This window comes from Panthera uncia, chromosome B1, assembly GCF_023721935.1.
Source record: "Panthera uncia isolate 11264 chromosome B1, Puncia_PCG_1.0, whole genome shotgun sequence".
In the NCBI taxonomy this organism is placed as follows: domain Eukaryota; kingdom Metazoa; phylum Chordata; class Mammalia; order Carnivora; family Felidae; genus Panthera; species Panthera uncia.
In genome coordinates this window covers 141810850-141836673 of record NC_064811.1, presented here as the reverse complement: position 1 = coordinate 141836673, position 25824 = coordinate 141810850, and the positions used below count along the sequence as shown (strand labels likewise).

General features: G+C 35.6%; 1 protein-coding gene across 1 annotated transcript in view; it reads right to left on the bottom strand.

Moving 5' to 3' along the window:
- Positions 1 to 17369: 17369 nt before the first annotated feature.
- ANXA10 (annexin A10) overlaps positions 17370 to 25824 on the bottom strand; it is a 127839-nt gene continuing 119384 nt past the window's right edge. Inside the window, exons 9-12 of the mRNA XM_049630067.1 lie at positions 25612 to 25707; positions 23225 to 23283; positions 19646 to 19768; positions 17370 to 17438 (exon numbers count right to left, since the gene is read on the bottom strand). Of these exons, the coding sequence (XP_049486024.1) occupies positions 17370 to 17438; positions 19646 to 19768; positions 23225 to 23283; positions 25612 to 25707 (347 nt within the window). The remainder of the gene's footprint in view (positions 17439 to 19645; positions 19769 to 23224; positions 23284 to 25611; positions 25708 to 25824) is intronic.

Below are 25824 nucleotides of genomic sequence, written 5' to 3'. Positions count from 1 at the left end.
AATGTATCTTCTTAGCAGTCAGCTGGGTCTGAAAAAGAAAGACAAAGAGAAAGGGACAGACAGACTGACAGAGGAAGACACAGAGAAGTGTATATAGGAAAGGCAGAGATACATAAAGAAAGAGAAAGAAACAAAGACATAGAGACAGATGGGGAGAGAGAAGTAGGGAGAGATTAAAAAAAAATGAGACACAAATACAGAAAGACAGAGAGAGATGGACAGAAATAGAAATAGAGACAACATGGACAAAACGGAGAGACAAGCATAGAGAGAGATTAACAGAGAAAGACTTAGAGAATGTGACTGGAAAAAAGAGAGACAGCAGTATAGACAAAGTAGAGGGGTAAAGAGGCACAGCTATGACAAAAAGTGGAGAGAACAACAGAAGATAAGCAGTAGGTCATTCAAAGAGAAACAACGAAACACACAGAGCTAAGTGTATTTAGTACACTTAGCAGCGTATAGTACAAGAAAGCAGTCAGAGAAGAGAATGGAAGGAAGGACCGCAGGGAGGCTGGGAGGGGGAAGACAGAGAAAAACTTGAGTCACATGACAGTAGCTCCTTCTCCCAAACTCACACCGAGGTGGGGCAGTAGGAGTGAGTTTGACAAGTTCTAGAAACATTCCTCTATTGCTTTGGCCTCCTGGCGACTGGCAGGAATTTCTTCCCTTCTGTTGGAATATGAGAGTTAACATAAGAAAGTGGTAATGATGTCAATTTTAACTCTGTTATGAGAAATTTTGTAGTTTCTGTAGCTTGAGAGGAATTAGCTGACAATGAAACATATTTTAAAGGACAGATGGATGGCATTGGTTCTTGACCTGGGATTCTCAGATCCATTAGTGTCTAGTGAAGCTTATTTCCTGCTTTGTAAATGGTGTTTATCTAATTTCTGAGGGGATAGACATGGAATTACCCAACCGGACCAACTGATGACTACAAATAATAACGCCACTAACACATGCCAGGATGTTTAGCGTAGGAAAAAAAAAGCCTTCTTGGAGATAGAATTCTTAAATTTTCACCTTAATTATTTTCCTTTTTTTAAAAAAGTCAGTAATTTCCCTAATAATAGTGATATAAACAAGTATGACTTGTTTTACAATAACTTGTGTTTAAAAGAAGAATTGTTTTAAATTAATTTATTTGATTTTCTAATTGACCTCTTATTCAACTTTTCAGGTAAAAGATGTAAAAACTCCGAACTGGGCTCTCGCCTGCTCCCTGGCCCGGAGAGTAGAACTGCTGTTTCCCCGTTTGCTCTCCTGTCCAGTACAACTGATCAAGATTTCTTCCCTATGAATGTGGTAAGTGATGTATGTGAAACTTTCTTTTATCCCATGTATTCTTTTAAAAGAAACAATTGTTACATGACTGTAATACTAGCTGTGTCCAGTGAAACAAAGCCACTTTACTCTTATTCCATAATAGCAGTACTTTGCACGGAAGTAGAAAAAATTTTTTTTCTAAAACAGCTTGAGTAGTTTTAGTATCACAATAATTGATATAGGTAATGAAAAGGATGTTAGTTTCTCGATTAATCATTATGTATGAATTGTGTCTTACTGTGAATCACTATACCATAAGCCTTTGCCACTCCAGGTGCAAACCAAAGACCAACATCAGTATCATCTGCTAGAAATGATGAAATCTTGGGAGCCATCTCAGAACTATTGAGTTCAAAATGCAAAAACATTTGAGAAACCCTAGTATAAGTCATTTGAGGGCAGTTTGTGTGTGGTTACTTGTATGATCCCTGTACCTACAAGTGGTGTATGATACAGAATAGGAACTCAGTAAATATATATCAAACACTTTATGTATGTATGTATGTATGTATGTATGTTATTTAAATCCAAGTTAGTTAACATATATATACATATATATATACATATATATACACATATATATGTATATTATATATATACATATATAATATATGTATGTGTATATATGTATGTAATGTATTACAATATATGTAATAATGATTTCAGGAATAGAATTTCGTGATTCATCACTTACATACAACACCCAGTGCTCATCCCAACAAATGTCTTCCTTAATGTCCATCACCCATTTAGCCCATTCCCCCACCCAACGCCCTGCCAGCAACCTTCAGTTTGCTCTCTGTATTTAAGAGTCTCTTATGGTTTGTCTCCCTCTCTGTTTTTATCATATTTTTGCTTCCCTTCTCCTATGTTCATTTGTTTCATTTCTTAAATTCCACGTATGAGAGAAATCATATGAAATCTATCTTTGGCTGACTTATTTTGCTTAGCATAGTACACTCTAGTTCCATCCACATAGTTGCAAATGGCAAGATTTCATTTTTTTTTTTTGATCACCGGGTAATATTCCATTGTATGTGTATATACCACATCTTTATCCATTCATCAGTCAGTGGGCATTTGTGCTCTTTCATACTTTGACTATTATTGATAGTGCTGCTATAAATATTGGGGTCTGTGCCCCTAAAAATCAGCATTTTTGTATCTTTTGTATAAATACCTAGTAGTGCAATTGCTGGGTCTTAAGGTAGTTCTATTTTCAATTTTTTGAGGAACCTCCATACTGTTTTCCACAGTGGCTGCACCAGCTTGCATTCCCACCAACAGTGCAAAACAGAGCCTCTTTCTCCATATCCTTGCCAACATCCGTTGCCCCAGTTGTTAATTTTTGCCATTCTGACAGGTGTAAGGTGGTATCTCATTGTGGTTTTGATTTGTATTACCCTGATGATGAGTGATGTTGAGCCTTTTTACATGTGTTGGTTGGCCATGTGGATGTCTTCTTTGGAGAAGTGTCTATTCATGTCTTTTGCCCATTTCTTCACTGGATTATTTGTTTTTTGGGTGTTGACTTTGATAAGTTCTTTAGAGATTTTGGATACTAACCCTTTATCTGATATGTCGTTTGCAAATATCTTCTCCCATTCTGTTGGTTGCCTTTTAGTTTTGCTGATGGTTTCCTTCACTGTGCAGAAGCTTTTTTACTTTGATGAGGTCCCAATAGTTCATTTTTGCTTTTGTTTCCCTTGCCTCCAGAGACATGTTGAGTAAGAAGTTGCTGCGGCCAAGATCAAAGAGGTTTTGGCCTGCTTTCTCCTCGAGGATTTTGATGGATTCCTGACTTACATTTAGGTATTTCATCCATCTTGAGTTTATTTTTGTGTATGGTGTAAGAAAGTGGTCCAGGTTCATTCTTCTGCATGTCGCTGTCCAGTTTTCCCAGCATCACTTGCTGAAGACACTGTCTTTATTCCATTGGGTATTCTTTCCTGCTTTGTCAAAGATCAGTTGGCCATATGTTTGTGGATCCATTTCTGGGTGCTCTGTTTTGTTCCATTGATCTGAGTGTCTGTTTTTGTGCCAGTACCCTACTGTCTTGATGATTACAGCTTTGTAATAAAGTTTGAAGTCTGGGATTGTGATGCCTCCTGCTTTGGTTTTCTTTTTCAAGGTTGCTTTGGCTATTTGGGGTCTTTTCTGGTTCCATACAAACTTGGGATTATTTGTTCTAGCTCTGTGAAGAATGCTGGTGTTATTTTGATAGGGATTGCATTGAATATGTAGATTGATTTGGGTAGTATCGACATTTTAACAATATTTGTTCTTCCTATCCAGAAGCGTGAAATCTTTTTCCATTTTTTTTTTGTGTCTTCTTCAATTTCTTTCATAAGCTTTCTATAGTTTTCAGTGTATAGATTTTTCACCTCTTTGGTTAAATTTATTCCTAGGTATTTTATGTTTTTTTGTGCAATTGTAAATGGGATCAATTCCTTGATTTCTCTTTCTATCACTTCCTTGTTGGTGTTTAGGAATGCAACCAATTTCTGTGCATTGATTTTATATCCTGAAACTTTGCTGAATTCAAGAATCAATTCTAGCAGTTTCTTGGTGGAATCTTTCGGGTTTTCCATATAGAGTATCATGTCACCTGCAAAGAGTGAAAGTTTGACCTCCTCCTGGCCAATTTGGATGCCTTTTATTTCTTTGTGTTGTCTGATTGCAGAGGCTAAGATTTCCAATACTATGTTGAATAACAGTGGCGAGAGTGGACATCCCTGTTTTGTTCTTGACCTTAGGGGGAAAGATCTCAGTTTTTCCACATTGAGGATGATATTAGCGTTGGTTTGTTCCTATATGGCTTTTATTATCTCGAGGTATGCTCCTTCTATCCCTACTTTCTTGAAGATTTTTATCAAGAAAGGATGCTGTATTTGGTCAAATGCTTTCTCTGCATCTATTGAGAGGATCATATGGTTCTTGTCCTTTCTTTTATTGATATGATGAATCACGTTAATTGTTTTGCAGGTATTGAACCAGCCCTGCATCCCAGGTATAAATCCCACTTGGTCATGGTGAATAATTTTTTTAATGTATTGTTGGGGCCAGTTGGCTAATATCTTGTTGAGGATTTTTGCATCCATGTTCATCAGGGAAATTGGTCTATAGTTTCCTTTTTAGTGTGATCTCTGTCTGGTTTTGGAATCAAGGTAATGCTGGCTTAACAGAAAGAGTTTGGAAGTTTTCCTTCCATTTCTAGTTTTGGAACAGCTTCAAGAGAATAGGTGTTCACTCTTCCTTAAATGTTTGGTAGAATTCACCTGGAAAGCCATCTGGCCCTGGACTCTTGTCTTTTAGGAGACTTTTGATTAATAAATCGATTTCCTTACTGGTTATGGGTCTGTTCAAATTTTCTGTTTCCTCCTGTTTCAGTTTTGGTAGTGTATATGTTTCTAGGAATTTGTCCATTTCTTCCACATTGCCCATTTTATTGGCATATAATTGCTCATAATATTCTCTTATTGTTTTTGTTTCTGCTATGTTGGTTGTGATCTCTCCTCTTTCATTCTTGATTTTATTTACTTGGGTCCTTTCCTTTTTCTTTTTGATCAAACTGGCTAGTGGTTTATCAATTTTGTTAATTCTTTCAAAAAACCAGCTTCTGAATTCATTGATCTGTTCTACTGTTTTTTTGGTTTCAATAGCATTAATTTCTCCTCTAATCTTTATTATTTCCTGTTTTCTGCTGGTTTTGGGTTTTATTTGCTGTTCTTTTTCCAGCTCCTTAAGGCATAAGGTTAGGTTGTGTATGTGAGATCTTTCTTCCTTTTTTAGGAAGGCCTGGATTGCTATATACTTTCCTTTTATGACTGCCTTTGCTGTGTCCCAGAGGTTTGGGGTTGTGGTATTATCATTTTCATTGACTTCCATATACTTTTTAATTTCCTCTTTAACTGCTTGGTTAGCCCATTCATTCTTTAGTAGGATGTTCTTCAGTCTCCAAGTATTTGTAACCTTTCCAAATTTTTTCTTGTGGGTTGATTTCGGGTTTCATAGCATTGTGGTCTGAAAATATGCCCAGTATGCTCTCGACCTTTTTGTACTTACTTAGGGCTGCTTTGTGTCCCAGTATATGGTCTATTCTGGAGAACAGTCCATGTGCACTGGAGAAGAATGCATATTCTGCTGCTTTAGGATGAAATGTTCTGAATATATCTGTTAAGTCCATCTGGTCCAGTGTGTCATTCAAAGCCATTGTTTCCTTGTTGATTTTTTGATTAGGTGATCTGTCCATTACTGTGAATGAGGTGTTGAAGTCTCTTACTATTATGGTGTTACTATCGATGAGTTTCTTTATGTTTGTGATTAATTGATTTATATATTTGGGTGCTTTCACATTTGGCACATAAATGTTTACAATTGTTAGGCTTCTTGGTGGATTGACCCCTTGGTTTTGATATAATGCCCTTCTGCATCTCTTGATAGTCTTTATTTTAAAGTCTAGATTGTCTGATATAAGTATGGCTACACCAGCTTTCTTTTGTTGACCATTAGCATGACAGATGGTTCTCCATCCCCTTATTTTCAATCTGAAGGTGTCTTTAGGTCTAAAGTGGGACTCTTGTAAACAGCATATACATGGATCTTGTTTTCTTATCCATTCTGTTATCCTATGTCTTTTGATTGGAGCATTGAGTCCATTGATGATTTGAGTGAGTACTGAAAGATATGAATCTATTATTATGATGCTTGTAGAGTTGGAATTTCTGGTGGTGATCTCTGGTCCTTTCTAATCTTTGTTGCTTTTCGTATTTATTTATTTATTTATTTATTTATATTTTCATCTTTTCTCCCCTCAGAGAGTCCCCCTTAAAATTTCTTGCAGGGATGGTTTAGTGGTCACAAACTCCTTTAATTTTTGTTTGTCTGGGAAACTTTTTATCTCTCCTTCTATTCTGAATGACAGCTTGCTGAATAAAGAATTCCTGGCTGAATATTTTTTTGATTCAGCACACTGAATATATCTTGCCTCTTCTTTCTGGCCTGCCAAATTTCTGTGGATAGGTCTGCTGCAAACCTGATCTGTTTTTCCTTGTAGGTTAGGGACTTTTTTTTCCTTGCTGCTTTTATGATTCTCTCCTTGCCTAAACATTTTGTGAATTTGACTATGATATGCCTTGTTGATGGTCGGTTTTTGTTGAATCTAATGGGAGTCCTCTGTGCTTCCTGGATTTTGATGTCTGTGTCTTTCCCCAGGTTGAGAACGTTTTCCACTATGATTTGCTCACATAACCCTTCTACCCCTATTTCTCTCTCTTCCTCTTCTCGGACCCCTATATTTGATGTTGTTCCTTTTTAATGAGTCACTGATTTCTCTAATTCTTAAATCATGCTCTTTTGCCTTAATCTCCTTCTCTTTTTCTGCTTCATTATTCTCTATAAGTTTGTCCTCTATATCACTGATTCTCTGTTCTGCATCATCCATTTTTGCTGCCGCCACATCCATCTGTGATTACAGCTCAGTTATAACATTTTTAATTTCATTCTGGCTATTTTTTGCATCTTTTATCTCTGCAGAAAAGGATTCTAAAGTATTTTCAACTCCAGCTAGTATTCTTATTATCGTGATTCTAAATTCTGGTTCAGACATCTTGCTTGTATCTGTGATGGTTCAATCTCTGGCTGTAGTTTCTTAGTGCTCTTTCTTTTGGGGTGAGTTCCTTTGTTTTGTCATTTTGAAGGGAGAAAAGGAATTAATGAGGTAGAAAAATTAAAATTAAAAAAATTAAAATTAAAAAATATTAAAATTATAAAATTAAACACACACACACCCACACACAAATAGAATAAATGATGCCAGATCCTAGGTATGTTTTGTTCTGGGTGTTGAAAGTGGTTTCACAGATTAGAGAAAAAAAAGCGGGGGAAAGAAAAAAAAGGAAATCGTTTGAGAATTTGAAAAAATGAATACACTGAATTAGAGTAAAATGAGATGATCGAGGTAAAATAGAATTTGAAAAAATATACACAGAAGTAAAGAATATGGTAGAAAAAAATTGAAGAAAAATATTTTTATCAAAAATTAAAAATAAAAATGAATTTTTCTTTTTCTATATTCAAGAAAAAGAAAAGAAACGAAAAAGAGAAAAAAGGAGAAAAGAGAAAAAAAAAGGAAATCGTTTGAAAATTTGAAAAAGTGAATACACTGTAGTAGACTAAAATAAAATGGTGGAAGTCAAATAGAATTTGAAAAAAATTTACATAAAAGAAAAAATGTAGTAAAAAAATTAAAGAAAAATATTTTTAATAGAAATTGAAGGTAAAAATGAAGTTTTTCTCTTTTTGCATTCAAGAAAAAAGAAATGAAAAAGAGAAAAAAGAAAAGAAAGAAAAAGGCGATTGAAAATTTGAAAAGGTGAATACACTGAAGTAGACTAAAATAAAATGATGGAAGTAAAATAGAATTTGAATAAATTTACACAAAATTAAGAAATATAGTAATAAAAATTAAAGAAAAATATTTTTAATAAAAATTGAAAATAAAAATGAATTTTTTCTCTTTCTGTATTCAAGAAAAAAAGTGTAAAAGAGAAAACAAAGAAAGAAAATTGAATGATGGACCTGCTAACAGATTGAATTAGGACTGAAATTACTTCGTTTTCCTCTATAAGTCAGTCTAAATGGTGCTTTATAGTCCATAAACTAAGCCGGCAGTGAGACTTGTGTTCTTGAAGAATGAGGTTGGTCCAGTTGGGCGGGGCTCAGTGTAATGGCTCCGCTTTCCACTAGATGGCGCTGCTAGCCTACTTTGGTGGAGTGTTGTGGCGCTCGTAGGTGCGTATGTGCATGCACGGGAGTGGTAAAAATGGTGTCACCCATCTATCCGGTCTGTTCTCCTGGATCAGCAATCGCACACCCATCCTCTGTCTTCAGCTTTCGTCCACTCCCTGCTTTTTCACTGTCTGTGACCAGGCCCCAGGCAGTACCTCTCTCCCGAGATTGGCTGAGATGCGGCTGCTTTCCCCAGCCTCTTCTGAAGGACTGAGGCTTTGACCGGTTCTGCCCCTCTGGGGGAGGGTCTCAGTGAGCAATGGCTGAATGTCAGCTGCACCCAGGAACGCTTGTGGGACCCTGCTGCTGCCGGTGCCCTGAGACTGCGGCCAGGTGCCAGCCCGCCCCAGAAAAAGTTCGCGACATAGTGTAGCAGCAGCTTTTCAGCACGCATCTGAAAATCACAACACGCATCTGGCAGGCTTCACTCTTAACGACCTTGTTTCAGCACCAGCGAATGTGACCACCCTCTGGGGTCTGGTGGGACCAGGTGGCTTCAACAGTCTCTACCAAATGTCCTTCCAGCAGTGGAACCGCTTTTCCCCGCTTTTCACTCTGATCCTGGGGATTCGCCCTTCCCACCAGAGCACTGCCAGGTATGGAGCTGTGGAGTTGCAGACTGTGCTCCCTTTGTTTACAGTCTTAATGGAATTTAAACCCTCTCCTTTCTCCTTTCTTCTTTCTCCCTTTTTAGTTTAGTCTCTGCAGCTGTTACCAATTTTCCACTTTCTCTCCAGGTCCTCTTGGGGAGGGGTGCTTTTCGAGTATTCTCCACCCCACCCCAGTCTCTCTCCTCTCTCCACTCACAAAAGCACCTTCCTTCCTGCGCCTCTTGCTCCCCAAGTTCACTTCTCTGCGCCGCGTACCTGCTGAATTCTGTGGTTCAGTTTGTGCAGATTGTTGTGTTAATCCTCCAGTTTTCTAGGTGTGTAAGATGGTTTAGTGTTGGTCTGGCTGTATTTCATGGACACGAGACACACAAAAATCTTCCATGCTGTTCTGCCATCTTGGCTCCTCCCCATAATTTTCATTTTTTAAAAAAAAATTATAACCATTCTAGGGGTGAAGTGATACCTATCTTATTGTGGTTTTGATTTGCATTTCCCTAATAACTTACGATGTTGAGCATCTTTTCATGTTATGGCACAATATGTATATTCTCTTTGGAAAAATGTCTATTGGAGACCTTTATCCAAGTTTAATTGTGTTGTACTTCTTTTTGTTCTTGATTTGTAGATATTCTTTATATATTTTAGATGTAAACCCTTTCAAAATATATGATTTGCAAATATTTTCTCCTATAAGTCGTTTCCTTTACTTGATAATGTTCTTTGGTACACAAAAGTTTTTTAATTTTTTTAAGTTTATTTATTGAGAGAGAGAGAGAGAGAGAGAGAACACACAGGTAGGGGAGGGGCAGAGAGAGAGGGGGGAGAGAGACAGAATCCCAAGCAGGCTTTGCACTGCTAGTGCAGAGACCAATATGAGGCTTGAACCCACAAACCGTGAGATCATGACCTGAGCCGAAGTCAAGAGCTGGATGCTTAACCAAGTGAGCCACACAGGTGCCCTAAAAGTTTTTTCTGATGGAGTCCAATCTATTTTTCCTTTTGTTTTCATGCTTTTGGTGTTATAGCTAAGAATCCATTTGCAAATCAAAGTTAATGAAGAATTATCCCTGTGTTTTCTTATAAAAATGTTAAGGTTTAGCTGTTGAATCCATTTGAATAAATTTTGATATATATCATTGGTACATTTAAAAATAAATTTTGGTATATGTTGTGACATAAGGGTCCAATTAATTCATTAACATATGGATATACAGTTTCCCAGCATCATTCTTTGAATTCTGTTTTCATTCAATAGTCTTGGCACCTTCTCAAAGACCAGTTGGCCATAGATGTATGGGTTTATTTCTGAACTCTCATTTCTGTTCTATTATTCTATACGTCTGTGCTTGTGCTGGTACTGAACTTTTTTGATTATTTCGATTAGCTTTTAAAACAGGGAAATGATTCTTCCAACTTTGCTGTTTGTATTCAATATTGTTTTGGGTATTCAAAGTCCTTTGCTGTTCCATATTAATTCAAGGATTGCTTTTCCACTTTTATAAAAAGGGATAAGGGAATTCTGATAGGGATTCCAACGAATCTATAGATCACTTTGTGTAGAATTGTCATCTTATCAGTAATAATTCTTCCAATCCATAAACAAATGTGTACTTCCATTTTTTAGCTCTTCTTTGATTTCTTTCAGCAATGTTGTAGTTTTCAGTGTGCAAGTCTTTAACCTTGAATAAATTCATTCTTAGGTATTTTATTATTTTGGATGCTATTGTGATTGGATATTTTTAAGTACCTTGCTTGTGTATAAAAACACAACTGATTTTTGAATGTTGATATTGAACTCTATAACTGTAAAATTTATTGTCTCCAATATTTATTTTGTGGATTCTTCAGGAATTTATCTTTCTTTAATGTTTTTAATTTATTTTTGAGGGAGAGAGAGAGAGAGAGAGAGAGAGAAGTAGAGAGAGAGGGATACACAGAATCCGAAGCAGACTCCAGGTTCTGAGCTGCCAGCACAGAGCCTGACGTGGGGCTCAAACTCATGAAATGTGAGATCATGACCTGAGCTGAAGCTGGATGGTTAATGGATGCAGCCACCTAAGTGCCCCTTCAGGAATTTCTGTATATGGGATCATGTCATCTGTGAATAGAGTTTTGCTTTCTCCTTTCCGATGTAGATGCCTTCTTTGTTATTTTTCTTACGTAATTGCTCTGACTAGTCCTTCCAGTAAAATGTTGAATAGCAGTGGTGAAAGCAGACATCCTTGTTCTGTTGATGATTTTAGGAAAAAACATTTTGGTCTTTTATCATAATGTTAGCTGTGTTTACCATAAATGTGCTTTATCATGTTGAGGAAGTTATCTTGTCTTCCTAGTTTGCCAAGTATTTTTATTGTGAAAAATACTTTTTTTGAATGCTCATACTGCATTAACTGAAGTGATCATATGTCTTTTTACTTCACTCTCTTAATATAGTATATTACACGATTGGTTTTCTTATGTTGAATCACTCATACATTCCTGGGGTAAATCCCACTGAGTCATAGTGTATAATATTTTAAAAATGCTGTTGAACTCAGTTTGCTGGTATTTTGTATCTATATTTGGATTTTTTGTATCATATTCATAAGGGATATTGGTGTGTAGTTTTCTCTTCTTATGATGTCTTAGTCTGATTTTAGTATCAGGCAATACAGTACTCATAGAATGCAAGTTAGGAAATGTTTCTACCTCGTCTGTTTTCTGGAAAAGTTGAAAAAGATAGGTTCTAATTCTTCTTTAAATGTTTAGTAGAATTACAGGGCTCCTGGGTGGCTCAATCAGTTAGGCATTCAATTCTTGATTTCCATTCAGGTCATGATCTCATGGTTGGTGAGATCGATTCCTACATTGGGCTCTGTGCTGACAGCATGGAGCCTGCATGGGATTCCCTCTCTCCCTCTCTCACTGCCCCCTGCCCCATTTGTGCACATGCTCTCTCTCTCTCTGTCTCTCTGTCTCTCTGTCTCTCTCTGTCTCTCAAAACAAAAACTTGGAAAAAAAAAAAAAAGCTTAGTAAATGTTTAGTAGAATTAACCCGTGAAGCCAGCTAGGCTGGACTTTTCTTTGTTGAGAGGTTTTTGATAACTGATTCAATTTCTTTACTTATTACAGATGTTGTTCGATTTTCTATTTCTTTTGAGTTGGTTTTGATGATTTATGTGTTACTGGGAATTTGACCATTTAACCTAGATTATATAAATTTTTTTGGTGTGTAATTAGTTGTTCATAGTACTTCTGTATAATCCTTTGTATTTCTGTAGCATCACTACTAATATCCTCATGTTCATTCCTGATTTTATTTATTTGCATCTTCTTTCTTATTTTCTCTGTCAACCTAGCTAAATGTTTGTCAATTTTGTTGATCTTTTCTGAGATCCAACTTTTGTTTTATTGCTCTTTCTGTTATTTTTCTATTATCTATTTTATTTATCCTCACACTGATCTGTCTTTCCTTCCGTTAGCTTAGGTTTTAGATTGTTCTTTTCTTTCTACTTCTTTAGGGTATAAAATTAGGTTGTTGATCTGAGATCTTTAATCTTTTTCAATGAAAACGGTATTAACTGGTATGAATTTCCTTTGAGGACTGCTTTCTCTGTGTCCCATAAGTTTTGGTATGTTGTGCTTTTACTGTCATTTCTTTCTAAGCATTTTCTGATTTTCCTGTGATTTTTTTTCTCTGACTCATTGTGCGTGCTGTTTAATTTCCATATATTTGTTAATTTCCATATATTTGTTTAATCTCCATATATTTGTTAATTGTTAATTAGTTTAATTTCCATATATTTGTTAATGATTTTTAACTTCACTCTGTTAAAAATGAAGATACTTTCTATGACTGAAAAGATACTTTCTATGACTTCGGTATTTTTCAGTATATTGAAACTTGTTTTGTAGACCAGCATATGGTCTCTTCTGGATAATGTTTGATATGTACATGAGAAGAATGTATGTTCTGATGTTGTTGGGTATAGTCTTCTAAATATGTTCATTAGGTCTAATTGGCTTATGGTGTTAAGTTAGTTCTTTCCTTATTGATCTTCTGTCCAGAAGTTCTATCTATTATTGGAAGTAGGGTATTGAAATCGTCAACTATTATTTTAGAACTGTCAGTTCTGTGTCCTTCCATTTTGTTAGTGTTCATTTAATACATTTGAGGGCTCTTTTGTTTGGCGTTTACATATTTTTAATTGTTATATCTTTTAGATGAATTATGCCTTTTCTGAGTATATAATGTCTTTTTTATTTCTTGTAACAGTTTTTGAGTTAAAGTGTATGTTGCCTGATATTAGTAAAAGCTACTAGCTCTCTCTCTCTCTCTTTTTTTTTTTTTGCTATTTGTATGGAATATCTTTTTCTATCATTTCACTTTTAACATCTTTGGGTTTTTGGATCTAAAGGGAGTCTCTTACAGACAGTATATAGTTAAATCATGTTTTTTTTTTTTTTAATCCATTCTGCCAATCTTTATTTTTTGATCCACTTACATTTAATCCATTTTACATTTAAAATAATTACTGATAATGAAGAACTTACTTTTCTCATTTTGGTACTTGTTTTTAAAAATTTTTTTTTGTTAATGTTTATTCATTTTTGAGACAGAGAAAGACAGAGCATGAGTGGGGGAGGGGCAAAGAGAGAGGGAGACAGAATCCAAAGCAGTGTCCACGCTCTGAGCTGTCAGCACAGAGCCCGACGGGCGGCTCGAACTCATGGACCACGAGATCATGACCTGAGCCAAAGCCGGACACTTAACTGATGGAGCCACCCAGGTGCCCCGGTACTTGTTTTTAATAAGTGTTATGCCTTTGTGTTGTTTGTTTCTTAAGGATAGTTTCTAGTAATTTTATCCATTAATGAGTATACTTTAATGTTTTTTTCATGTTTTTTGAGAACTGTATGTTTTGGATATTATGACGTGGTAATTCTAGAATTTTTTTTTCTTCTTAAGTGTTTGTCTTTGTTTCCATCTGTTCACAGTAGCTGTAGTTTTGTTTAGTGACTTTTCTAAACACTTTTTATAATGTCTCTGTTCTTCATCATGTGTGGTCTCTGAAGTCTTTGTTTCTTTAGTCACTGTTTTGACAGAGATTTCTTTGAACACAAGAATGGACAAGAAAGAGTGAAGAGGAGGAGGAGGTGGAGGTGAAGGAGGAGGAGGAGGAATTAAGAAAAAAATTTCTCCCATATTTTGTAGATTGGCTGTATGCTGAGATATGCCTTTCAACACTTAGACCATTTAGAACTCTGCATTGCCCTTCACTTTCTGCTTGGACTAATCCTAGAGACCAATAAGTTGACAGCTTAGAGTCTTCTCAAGTCTTTTCAGTGTGTGTCCTGCCTCGGGCATGTGCATGACTTTATAAATCCCCATATATAGGGGGAATATATAGATTTCCCATATTTTCTTCACAGGCTTTCATCACTCAGTTGTACTGCCTCAATTGTAATCTTTTGCCCTAGGCAGCTGCCAGTGGTTCATTTGTCTTAGGATTTTTCCTTCCCGAGTGAGGTCTGGTTTGGACAAAACAAAGACAAGTGCCTCACCTTGGTCCTTTAGTGAGCTCCCAGACAGAGTTAAACATATTCTGTGTTAATAAGCCAGATATGCTCCTCAGAGGTCCACAGTGGCTGGTGTCTTCACAACTGCCATTGAGTTGGGAGGAAGATGGAAAAAGAAGAAATAAAAATGTCACAAAGCTTTCCTACCTCATGTGACTGTTTTCTTGATTCAGAGTTAATTACTATTTTTCAGAGTTCTGACAAAGTTAATTCTGACAGCTTTTGCATGATTTTTTTTGATGCTTCTTTGGAGGGATGGGCCCTTAGAGCAGCCTACTCTGCTGTTTTCAGTGTCATCACATATTTGGCATTGTTTTTAACATACGTGAAATATTTAACTTTGATAATAATAATATGCTACTAAATCAGAACACTCATTTTATTTTTTTAGCAAATGATTAGCCTCTTTACATGTTTAATCTATTTGGGCCTAAACCAAGGATAGTAAAATACTGAATGCAAAGGACACAAATACCTTTCTGCAGTCTTTCCATATCTGGTTTTATTTTTTTCTGGAATAGCCAGTAATTCAGGTAATTTACTATTTCCTTTACTGTAGATGGGTAACACACCAAAAGCAAATTTATTCCTTTAAATGTTTGTCTTTTTTTCCCCTATAAGTTAAATATGGGAGATGTTTTTAATTTAACCAGAGATTTTTCACTTGTTACTCAGTCCATCAGGTAAACATTTGTGCATTAGAAGATGATATAAACAGCTAAACATCATTAAGCACAAATAACAACGATGATAATTGAAACAATTTCTTTTATAGGACTTCACTAAGTGAATTATGTGATGACGAAGATGACAATGTCATTTTGGCATGTAAACAACTAAGTGTAGCAATCAAGACAAAAAAGACATTGGCAATGTTAATCTTTACCTAAGTACTGGGATGCTGGAAAACAGAGATGGTCAAGAAATTTTACCACCATTTTGAATTTCAGAAAATGGCTTTCTAATAGAGCCATTCTTCCTCATCCCACTTAGCTAAGACTTACAGATGACCTCCTGTTTACCTATAACAATCCTACACCCACCCACCCACCCACCCATCAAATTCCTTTCCTTGCCTCATAAATGGTTAACTGAACTGTTTTCCTCTACTGACCAATCTGGACAAGATACATACTAACTTGACTAAACTTTACTCAGGTTTCTGCCTTCCCACAGGTCCCCGACTTTAATCCGCCCTTTGTCTCCTGCTGAAAATTTACTGGAAGCATTCACTGTTCCAAATCAACTGTCTAATCTCAGATCAATGACAGGCAATGTTACCAAAGACATTCCCAGATGAATTGTCCAGCCACACCACAAATTCATCCCATCCCCCCATACCTGATTCTTTCTAGCCTTGTTTATTCACCCTTAGAAATTAAAAATCCTTTTTCTGGCTACCCTTGAGACTCCGTAATCTCGTGGTCAGAGCATTCTCTCTATTGCAGTCTCTTTCCCTACTGCAGCTCCTCTTTCCAATTATTGCACTAGTCCTTTTGATAAAATCCCTCCCTATCTAAGTCTAGATTTGTATTTGATTTGGCAACACAATGCTGTACTAGAGAAATAAAAGGTATTACCTAACTGAAGTGTAAATTCCACAATTTATTGAACTAATTACAGAAATCTATCCTAGCAAGGAAAATTTGTATTTAAATATCTAAATTCTCAGTAAGAATTCTAACATTTTTCTTATTAAAAATTGTATATGAAAAACATTTTATCTGGAAGAATAGCTATACTAAATGTCTCAAACAATGACTACCTTTGATGGAAATGTTAATGATATTTTTTAAAGATAAAAATCAAAGCCAATTTAAAATGATATAATGTCATACACCGTAGCAGTAAGTTTAAATCTTGAAAATGGTTTCAGAAGTCTAATTATTCTTAAATGTTTTATGTTGTGCCCAGTTACTGGGTTCTAAACGTCCTATATCATTTTGCTTGTAAGAAAACAGGTTCTGAGAACATTTTTCATTTCTCCTGAGACTGGTAGAGACAGATATATAGGAACTGGGTTACAGGGTATTGCAAAACAAATTCCATGTGGAGTAAAGCACTCCTATCAATTTCACCAGTTCATCTAGATTTATTGCATGTGTCCTCATTCTCCTTGTTTGACTTCATTAACTGCAGCTTCCTGTGATCTTGGATTTGTGTTTTCTGTTGTGTATAATGGGAGCCCTCCGTTATGGACTCACCCATCTCTGTTTCTGCTTTTATTCTTGGCTATATTGTGGCATCAATCTAGATTCTCTCCCAGATGTGATCTCAGTGAGTATTTCTCCTTTGCTGCTCCTAATTTACTGAGTTTTCAGACACATGAGAGGCCAGGCTTTACTGATGGTACAAAGCACATAACTTCCAAATGACTTTGGTGCAGATGTGAAGAAGGGATGATAAAAACAATGAGCAATGGCTTTTCTGACGTTGCATGGGCAAATAATAGGTTTCTTAGGCACTAATATTAAAAAAAATTAGCTAAACTGCCTGTACCAGAATGATTGTCAAATACACAGACACACACGTACTCACACACACATACAAGCATACACCCAATTTACATCCAAGTCTCTTATGTATCTAAGCCTGACAAACATCTATCGGGTTGCATTTTGCTGTTTCATATCTTCATTTTCTTTTACATAAAGGCAGCTTTAGATGTTTACTCTGGGTTTATTGCATTTGTACAGAAGTCTTGAAAATTTCTCTGAGGGGGATGGCCACACACTGTGTTTTCTTTTCCCTAAGAATGCTAAAGGACAGTTGTAAGCAGACTCTTGCTCTAGGGAATTGAAAGTTCACATTTAAATAAAATATATTTCAACGAAAAAAATTTTTATTATTCCATTATACACAATTTAATAAATCGCTGATTTGGATAATAAGTACAAATCTAGCCTCCTATACTTTTATCAATAGATTCTTCTTTGGCTCAGAATGATTTTAAAGATAGCAGAGAAAATATGATTCTACAGTTTTGCTACAATGCTTCTAACAATACAAATTTATCACAAACTCTATATTTTGACAAGTCTGTAGAGAGGAGTGTGCAGTCCTGCAAATCCATCTCTTGATTTAGTAATCTTCAGCATCACCAGCACAGATGGCGAGCAGAGCTTTCTCATAATGCCCTGAAGCAAAGTTCTGAAAACAAACAAACAATGTATTTGAAAGAAAATGTCTTAGTATTTCTAAAAAAGAAGCGTCAGTCCTCTGAACTATAGTCAGAAAGATCCATGGGCCATTAGTGTTTCCAAAATTGTTGTCTTTTTTCATCTAAAGATTTAATATGTCCTGAGAACTATTCCCAGTGGAAGTTATCGAAAAATAATACCATGGTTATAGGCAATAGAACAGGGTTTCTATAAAGTTGATTTAACCCTGATGTGTATTTATAAAAAGAATAACTTACAGTAGAATTAAATCTCCTCAACTTTAGGAAGAGGTGTCCTAATATTATTGTTATAAATCAGTTTAGAGTCTTGGAGGGTAAACTGGCAATATGTTTCCAAAGACTTAAAAATGTTTATACTCATTAATGCAGTAATTCCACTTCAAGAAATATATTCTAAGGAAATAATGATTAATTATTGATGAACACAAAAATTTACATTCAAAAATATAGACAACTTTATGTATGATAGTGAAAAAGTAAAAAGCAATATTTAGTAATGTGGGGTAGTTTATGTATTTTATAACTTATACAGTGGGATACCATAATTCAATGAAAGTATTCCTTTATGTAGTAAAGCATATTAATGTTTACATATATTTTTAAAAAGACAGAACCTACAACATTTCATTACTGGTTATCTGTGGTAGAGAATAAGGCAATTTTTATCTTCTTTTTATGGTCTTCTATAGTTTCTAAGTGTTTCAAAACAATAATAGCAATAAATAAATGGAATCATAAAAACTAAGTTAAAAATCAACTATCATATTAACATTCTCTCACACAAAGTCATGTAATAATAATTCACTGCTTTAAGTGCACGTAGTAGTGTTACATTAATTATATGTAAATAACAGTAGACTTTGAGGTGGCTGTGGCTAATTGCAGTAGTTTATTTGTTTAGAAAATGTATTAGGACAGGCAGTTCTCAAAGTTTAGGATATTGAAGGTAGGGGCAAGGAGAGTTTTATCAGAACCAAGGAATAAAATTCCTCTTAACTGTTGCATCAAGTCCTCCATTTGGAAACCAATTTGGCCACAAAAGGCCTAGAGGGCCATCTGGGTTTTTGTGGTCCTTTGGTCCTTGGGCTGTTATGTTGCTTCTGGATCACTCTTTTAATAAACTAAAAAGCTATTTTATGCAATTGAACATTTCAGTGTAAAACAATTTGTATAAGTAACAACATCTAGCTGTGTGCAAAGCAGAAGTGAAGATACATGCTCAGGGCCCTGTGCCTGGTTTAATGCTCTCCTGGTGCCATCCTCAAATTCTTTATAAGTTTTTGAAAGAGGAGTCAGACACTTGAATTGCAGATTGGGTGCCCCAAAGTACCTATCTAGAGCCCTATATAGTCTAATAATTCTTTGCTAGGTTTTATCAAAATCCAGACTAAAGTTTAGACATATCAGGATGAAGAAATGGACTTGTTCACTTCTGAATCATTGCTGCTTTGCCCCTTAAGGGGTAAAGAGATGGGTGTGTACACAAAGAATTTTATGTTACTACCAACGTTAAATTCCTCCAAATTACCAGTTTATGGGATTGGACTGTCCGCCCTGCCTTCTATAACAATATGGGAAGAGAGCTGAATTGACCTAAGAAACCTCTTCACAATTAGTGTGGTCTTTTTGTAAAATGTATTTTTCCTGATACTGATCATGCTTCAAAACTTAACTGATAAAGCACAATTACACAAGTAGGGATGAATATTTTACATGACTCTATCAACAATTTTTGTTCAAAACACATCAAAGAGAAATAAATTCTGTTACTGAGGTAAAAGGATTTTCTCATTCAGCAACTGTTGGTGCACTAAAGGCTGTCTGATGTACAAAAGTAGATTATCTTTGTTAGAATAGTTAAATTTTTATTTTATTATTATTTTTTTTAATATTTATTTATTTTTTAGAGAGAAGTGCAAGTGGGGGAAGGGGCAGAAAGAGAGGGAGACAGAAGATCTAAAGCAGGCTCTGTGCTGATGGCAGAGAGCCCTATGTAGGGCTCGAACTCCGGAACCATGAGATCATGACCTGGGCTGAAATCAGACACTTAACCAACTGATCCACCCATGTGCCTTATTAAATTTTTAGATTCTAATGAAGTTGTTTATATTAAAGCTCTTATTTCAGTTTCAAAAGGGACAAAATATGGGTCAAAATAAATCATGTGTAGATTTACCTTAATGTCATGAAATAGGGATTTTCCATATCTCTCTTTGTATCGTTTCCTGATGGTCATCAGGTCTATTTCACTTCTGGCAATTAGAATCCTGATTACGGTTTTATTATGGAAACCAAAGTCCTAGAAGATAGAGAAAAGGAGGGAAAAAATTAGAAAATGGTAAAAGTTAATCTGTCTAATATAGACTCATCCTCTTTTCTGTGACTATTTATTCCTCCTGTGATCCTCGAACACTGGCATTGCGATCTGGGAAGTGCCCGAGTCATACTCCCAGTGTCCTCTGTGACTTCTCCCTCTCTCTTACTGTGTGCATACCGTGAAGCAGTCTACCTATCTGACTTCTTTCATTTGCTTTACTAATTTATTTTGTTGAGGTATACTTGACATACTATTGCCTATAGGTTCCAGATGTACATCATAGTGATTCAGTATTTTATACATTACAAGATGATCCCCCAAATCTAATTTTTTACCATACAGTTTTTTGCCATATAGTTATTACAATATTACTGACAATATTCCCTATGCTGTGTGTTACATCACCATGATTTATTTATCTTATAACTGGAAGTTTGTGTCTCTTAATCCTCTTCAGCTATTTTGCCTATTCCCCCACCCCTCTCCTTCTGTGACCAAGTTTGTTTCCTGTACCTGTCTGTTTCTGTTTTGTTTATTCATTTGTCTTGTTTTTTAGATTCTACACATAAATGAAATAATATGGTATTTGTCTTTCTCTGTCTGACTTATTTAGCATAATACCCTCTAGGTCCACCCATGTTGTTGCAAATGGCAAGATTTCATTCTTTTTTATGGCTGAGTAATATTCCAGTGTGTGTGCGTGCGTGTGTGTGTGTGTGTGTGTGTGTGACACATTCTTTATTGATGGACACATAGGTTGTTTCTTGGCTATTGTACATAATATTACAATGAACATAGGGGTGCATATATCTCTTCAAATTGGTGTTTTTGTTTGCTTTTGAATAAATACTAAGAAATGGAATTGCTAGATTGTATAGTAGTTCTATTTTTAATTTTTTGAGGAAACTCCGTACTATTTTCCACATTGGCCGCGCCAATATACATTCCTACCAACAGCGTATGAGGATTCTCTTTTCTTTACATCCTTGCCAATCACTTGTTATTTTTTGTCTTTTGACAGGTATGAGGTGATATCTCCTGTGATTTTGATTTGCATTTCCCTAATGATTAGTAATACTGAGCACCTTTTCATGTGCCTGGTGGCCATCTGTATGTTGCTTCCAGTGGGACTGCTGGAGCTGGTGTGTGGGTGAGAGGCCCAAGGCATGCTGGGCAGCTCTAGCAGGCTGGGTAGAGCACCTGCACCCTGTTCATGTCTCTGTTGTCAAGGTGGAGGGGGAAGATGAAACCTGGTGCTCGTTCACACCTCTGACCCTGGAGAAAGTTCCAGCAGTTCCTTGCCTATTTGGTGACTACTTTAAGGTTAATGAATGATTTTCCTTTACTTATAGTCTAGTTGCCCTTTAAACTGCTGTTTCTTCACTGTGCCGAGGGCAGGTCAGTCTGTGCATGGGCCCGTCAGTGATTTCCCTTCCTACTAAGGTCTTTGTGTCAGGATTACTATGTTTCCAACTCTCCCATCTTTCTCTATGTTGTGAGAAACATTATCGTTTGTTGTGCAGAAGCTGTTCAGCTTTCAGTTCTTCAAGGGGAACTGCTCTCTGTGTAGGTGTAGATTTGGTGTGTTGGTGGGAGGAGGTGAGTTCAGGGTCTTCCTACATCACCATCTTGGGACCCCTTTCTATTTTGCTTCTTAAATGCCTTGTGATTTCTATTTCCATTGCCACTCCCTTGATGCTGGCCCTTATCATTTCACCCTGATTCTGCAATAGTTCCTTTCTTTAACAGCCAACTTTTACACTGTCTCCCTCACACCGCATTATGAAATGCAAATCTGATCATGTACTCTTTCTAGGTAAAAATTCTTCTAGGCCAGGGAGGCAGGTGGGTTTTGAATTCTGTTAGATGAACATTGGTATGTCTGAGTAAGACAGCAGTTGCATCTTTATTTTATAGTCTATTATTAAAAATCGTAAAAATAAAAATACCAGATATTTGAAATATTTGCCGAATTTAACTCAAATACTGAAAAATACAAAAATCAACTTCTGTATACTAGCTCCAGAAGGAATATTGCTTGACAAACCAATTTCGATTTGTCTTTTCAAATGGAGTAATGGGGACATCCAGTGGCCAGTGAGCATAATTTTTTTGAGCATAATAAAATTTTTAATGTCTGAATGTTTTGGGAATAGACCTGCCGAATAAATTTTCATAATTTGATGTGATTCAATTAAGTGATTTTACCCAAGTTTCCATATTTCAGTTGTATATCATTCATTAGAGTGTACTGGAGAAAAATCTCTGTAGATGTTCTTTGATTAACAGTAGTATAAACAGCTTTGGCCAATATTTTACACTCGAGGTTATCATATATCAACAACTCAATTATTCGAATATACAATCTTCTTCTTTACCTCCAAACCAGTTGTGAGTACACATATCTTTATTTTTGCATTGAAAGACACACAGAAGGAATAGGATTTTTATTCATTATGAGAATAAGTAGCCCTCTTCTTGGGCAAATTTGGAATCAGAGTAATTGTGCTTCTTTTCCCATGGTCATTCACAAGTGAAACTTCATTCTGGTTTTGGGGAAGGACACTATTGAAATTGTTCAATAACATTGCCTGATACATTATTTAATTTTTTAAAAATCAAATAAACCTTTTCTGCTTGGAAATAGAATAAAATAGGGGAAGGCCATGAACATTAATCTTCCTTCTGTGTTCTGAGGATACATAGGTTCTTGTACGTAAATAAAAAATACTCTTTACACAAGATATATAATAGAAGTATTCTTGAATATTATATTATCCCAACATGCTAGCTACTTTTAATGAACTTGTCTGTAAAAATTACTTTGGTGATAAAACACTATTAAAATTGTTGTATTGCTGACTTAAAAAAATAATTTTCACTGAATTTTTGAAGCCATGATATATATGCAATGATTCGTATCAGAACTTTTCTTTTTCAAAATATGGGTCACACACGTTATGAATAAAGTGTGCATTGTCCCATGCATTTAAGTGTTTGTTTCTTTAAAAACAAATGCACCAAAAGATGTGTGATTGACTATCACACTAAACTATGAAAACCATTCTCATTTAATTATAAAATAGATTTAGAGTTTATTATTGTCTAGCCATCTCTTTTTAAGTGTTTTTTAAGATAGCACTTTATGTTTAAAAATAATTGCTAACATTATTTTGTGTTTTATTAAAACACTGAATTCTATTTTTGAACCTGTATGCAAATATATTCATTTCAAACAAGAAATGCTCAAGTGAAAAAATGTATTATACACCAGAATGAGACCCACCAAAGAAATAATGCTCTGCTTTCTATACAAATTGAGTTACCTGAGAAGTATGACTCCTTGGGGCCTATCTCCCCCATGTGCTTTAGTTAGTGATTTGAGAAGGTAAACATGGTTTCTGGAGAAATTTTAAAAAATACGTGGGTCATACTTACATGGATTGCATTATATAGCCTATAAGCAAAGTAGGATGGTTTGTCTCGAACACATAGAACTAGAAAAAATCAGAGAGAAAAAAAGGAAGTTTGAGAGTGACAATATGTATTTTCTTCAGAATTTGGGAAACAATGAGAATACTTCTTTTTTTTTCTGTTAAAATCCTGGAAGAGTGATACTTTTTGAATTCTCTGTGGGATCCCTCATTGTACATTGCAGTAAAATTTCCACATTTAGAATACTGGTAAAACCATAACACATAGAAAAATATAAACCAACAATATTATAATGATTCATTCAGATTTTCATTTAGTCTATCTCTACCTCTTGGAGATCTGTAGTTCCTTTGCATAGCCTAGAGAAGAAAAATGTGTGCTCTTTATTTGAAGATTAAATAGATCACTATTACAGATTTTTATTATTGTATAATTCAATGTGCAGTTGGCTCATTTTCCCAAACACTATTTTTTTAAATGTTTATTTATTTGTTTTGAGAGAGAGAGAGAGAGAGAGAGAGAGAGTAGAGAGAGTGAGCAGGGGAGGGGCAGGGAGAGAGGGAGAGAGAGAATTCCAAGCAGGCTCTGCATTGTTAGCACAGAGCCTGATGCAGGGTTCAATCTCATGACCTTGAGATCATGATCTTCACTGAAATCAAGAGTGGGATGCTGAACCAACTGAGCTACCCAGGTGCCCCTTCCCAAACGCTGTTTTTAATCCTTGGTAGACCTGTGTGTAGGCCTGAAGTCTCTTAAAGAAAAACTGGATGGGCCATAAGGGACCTATACCAGTGTTAGGAGTCATCTAATCAAAGCATTATGGCATTAGAACTACCAAGAGCCTAGTGAACAATTGTCCTTGATAGAAGTCAATTGATGATCATTGACAGTCAATAATGTCTATTTGAATAAGTGAATAAATTAATGAATAAGTAGCGTATGTGAGGCTTTAACTTTTAGGCAAAATAAGATAATCACAACAGTGTTTTCTCTATAATTCAAACGCTAATTTTAGGTTGTGAGACCATGCCTTCATCTTTTACCTTTATTTATAACTGTGAACCTCCTAGCACTCCCGAGTCACTGCTAGAATGTGGGCACTTTAAAGACAGGGGCTTTTGTTGTGGCTTTTGTTATTTCACTGTTCCATTTGCAGTGCCTAAATCAATGGCCAGAATGGTAGATAACTCAGTAAATGTTTATTGAATAAATGAATGAATCAGTTACATTGTTTTCTGGTATTTCTCATGTCCAGTATTTCTTCTCACTCACTGCTGTGTTTGTGGTGTGGTCTACAGTGGAAAAAGAGCTATCCTGAAACTCAGATGACATGAAGTCCTAGTCATAACTTTGTTGCTCATTAGTTGGCAGACTTTGAGACCATACTAACGTCCTTGGGCCTTGTTTGTTCCATGAATTGTAATAAGATACATGGTAATTAAATTATGTTGAGACTTAGCCAAAATAAAAGCACCCTATCCCCAGAAACACATACAAATATTCATATATTGTATACTATTTCAAGGATTTCATAGAACCCACCAAATCTTTTCATGGAACCCTAGCTTCAAACTCCTTTCCAAGCTAAGCTATACACATTCTGTTACCTATCATCTTCAATGCCCATGAATATATATCTGTGCCGTTCTAGGAATGGAAAATCAGACTGTCCATTTATTCAACAAATACAAGTGATTACTTGATGTGTTCTTTATGAGGATATTTTACAAACACCCTCCATTTGTAGGTCCTGCAATGTGTGTTGTCAAGTCACAGCACAGCACAAGGTACAACATGGGTAATTTAATAGTAGTTGTTAGGAACAGCTACTACTGTTTACCTCTCTGTGGGAAGATATCTTTTCTTTGGAAAGAGCTGGAGGTATGTCTCTCTCACAATAGCCTGCAGAAGTCACTACTAAGTAACAACTTGGTAAATCTTTTTTTTTTTTTATGGTAGAACTTACCCCTAAAGGCAAAATATTAGAGACAGTGACAAAAAATTATTTTCCTCTTGGAAAAAAGAAAGCCATATTGCTAGGATTTATCTGCTCCTTAAAAAGGGAATGGAAGTCAGTAATGAATTGAAAGGTGTGAGATCCCGATTACCTGAGAGAATATCTGAGAATTCGGTGTTTCCTAGTATGAAAGTTGAACCAGTTACTAGGGAAGGGTATTAGTTCATTAAGTTATCAACTTGCCATGTTAGTGCATTGCGTCAATAGCTAATGTACCTTTCCTGTATAGAATTAACATCCTTACTAAATAATTAAATTCAGGGGAAAGTGACTCAATGAAGAGCATATTCATGCATCTTTAATTCAATCAGAGCTAATTAGCATTTATTCTGGGATAAAAGGTCTGCTGTACACCAAATAAATTATTACTTACCAATTGCAACTAGCAACTCTTGGAAGTATCCATCATAACATTCATTAATGGCATCTACTAGGTCTTGCCCAGAAATGTTTTGAAATTCCTGGAAAACTTCAACAAATTGATAAAATTCAAAGGAGAGTTTATACATATTATAAATTTACAACATACATATTGATTAGATTGCTATAAATAGTGAAAGTAAATAAAATATAAAGGTGCAGGTTG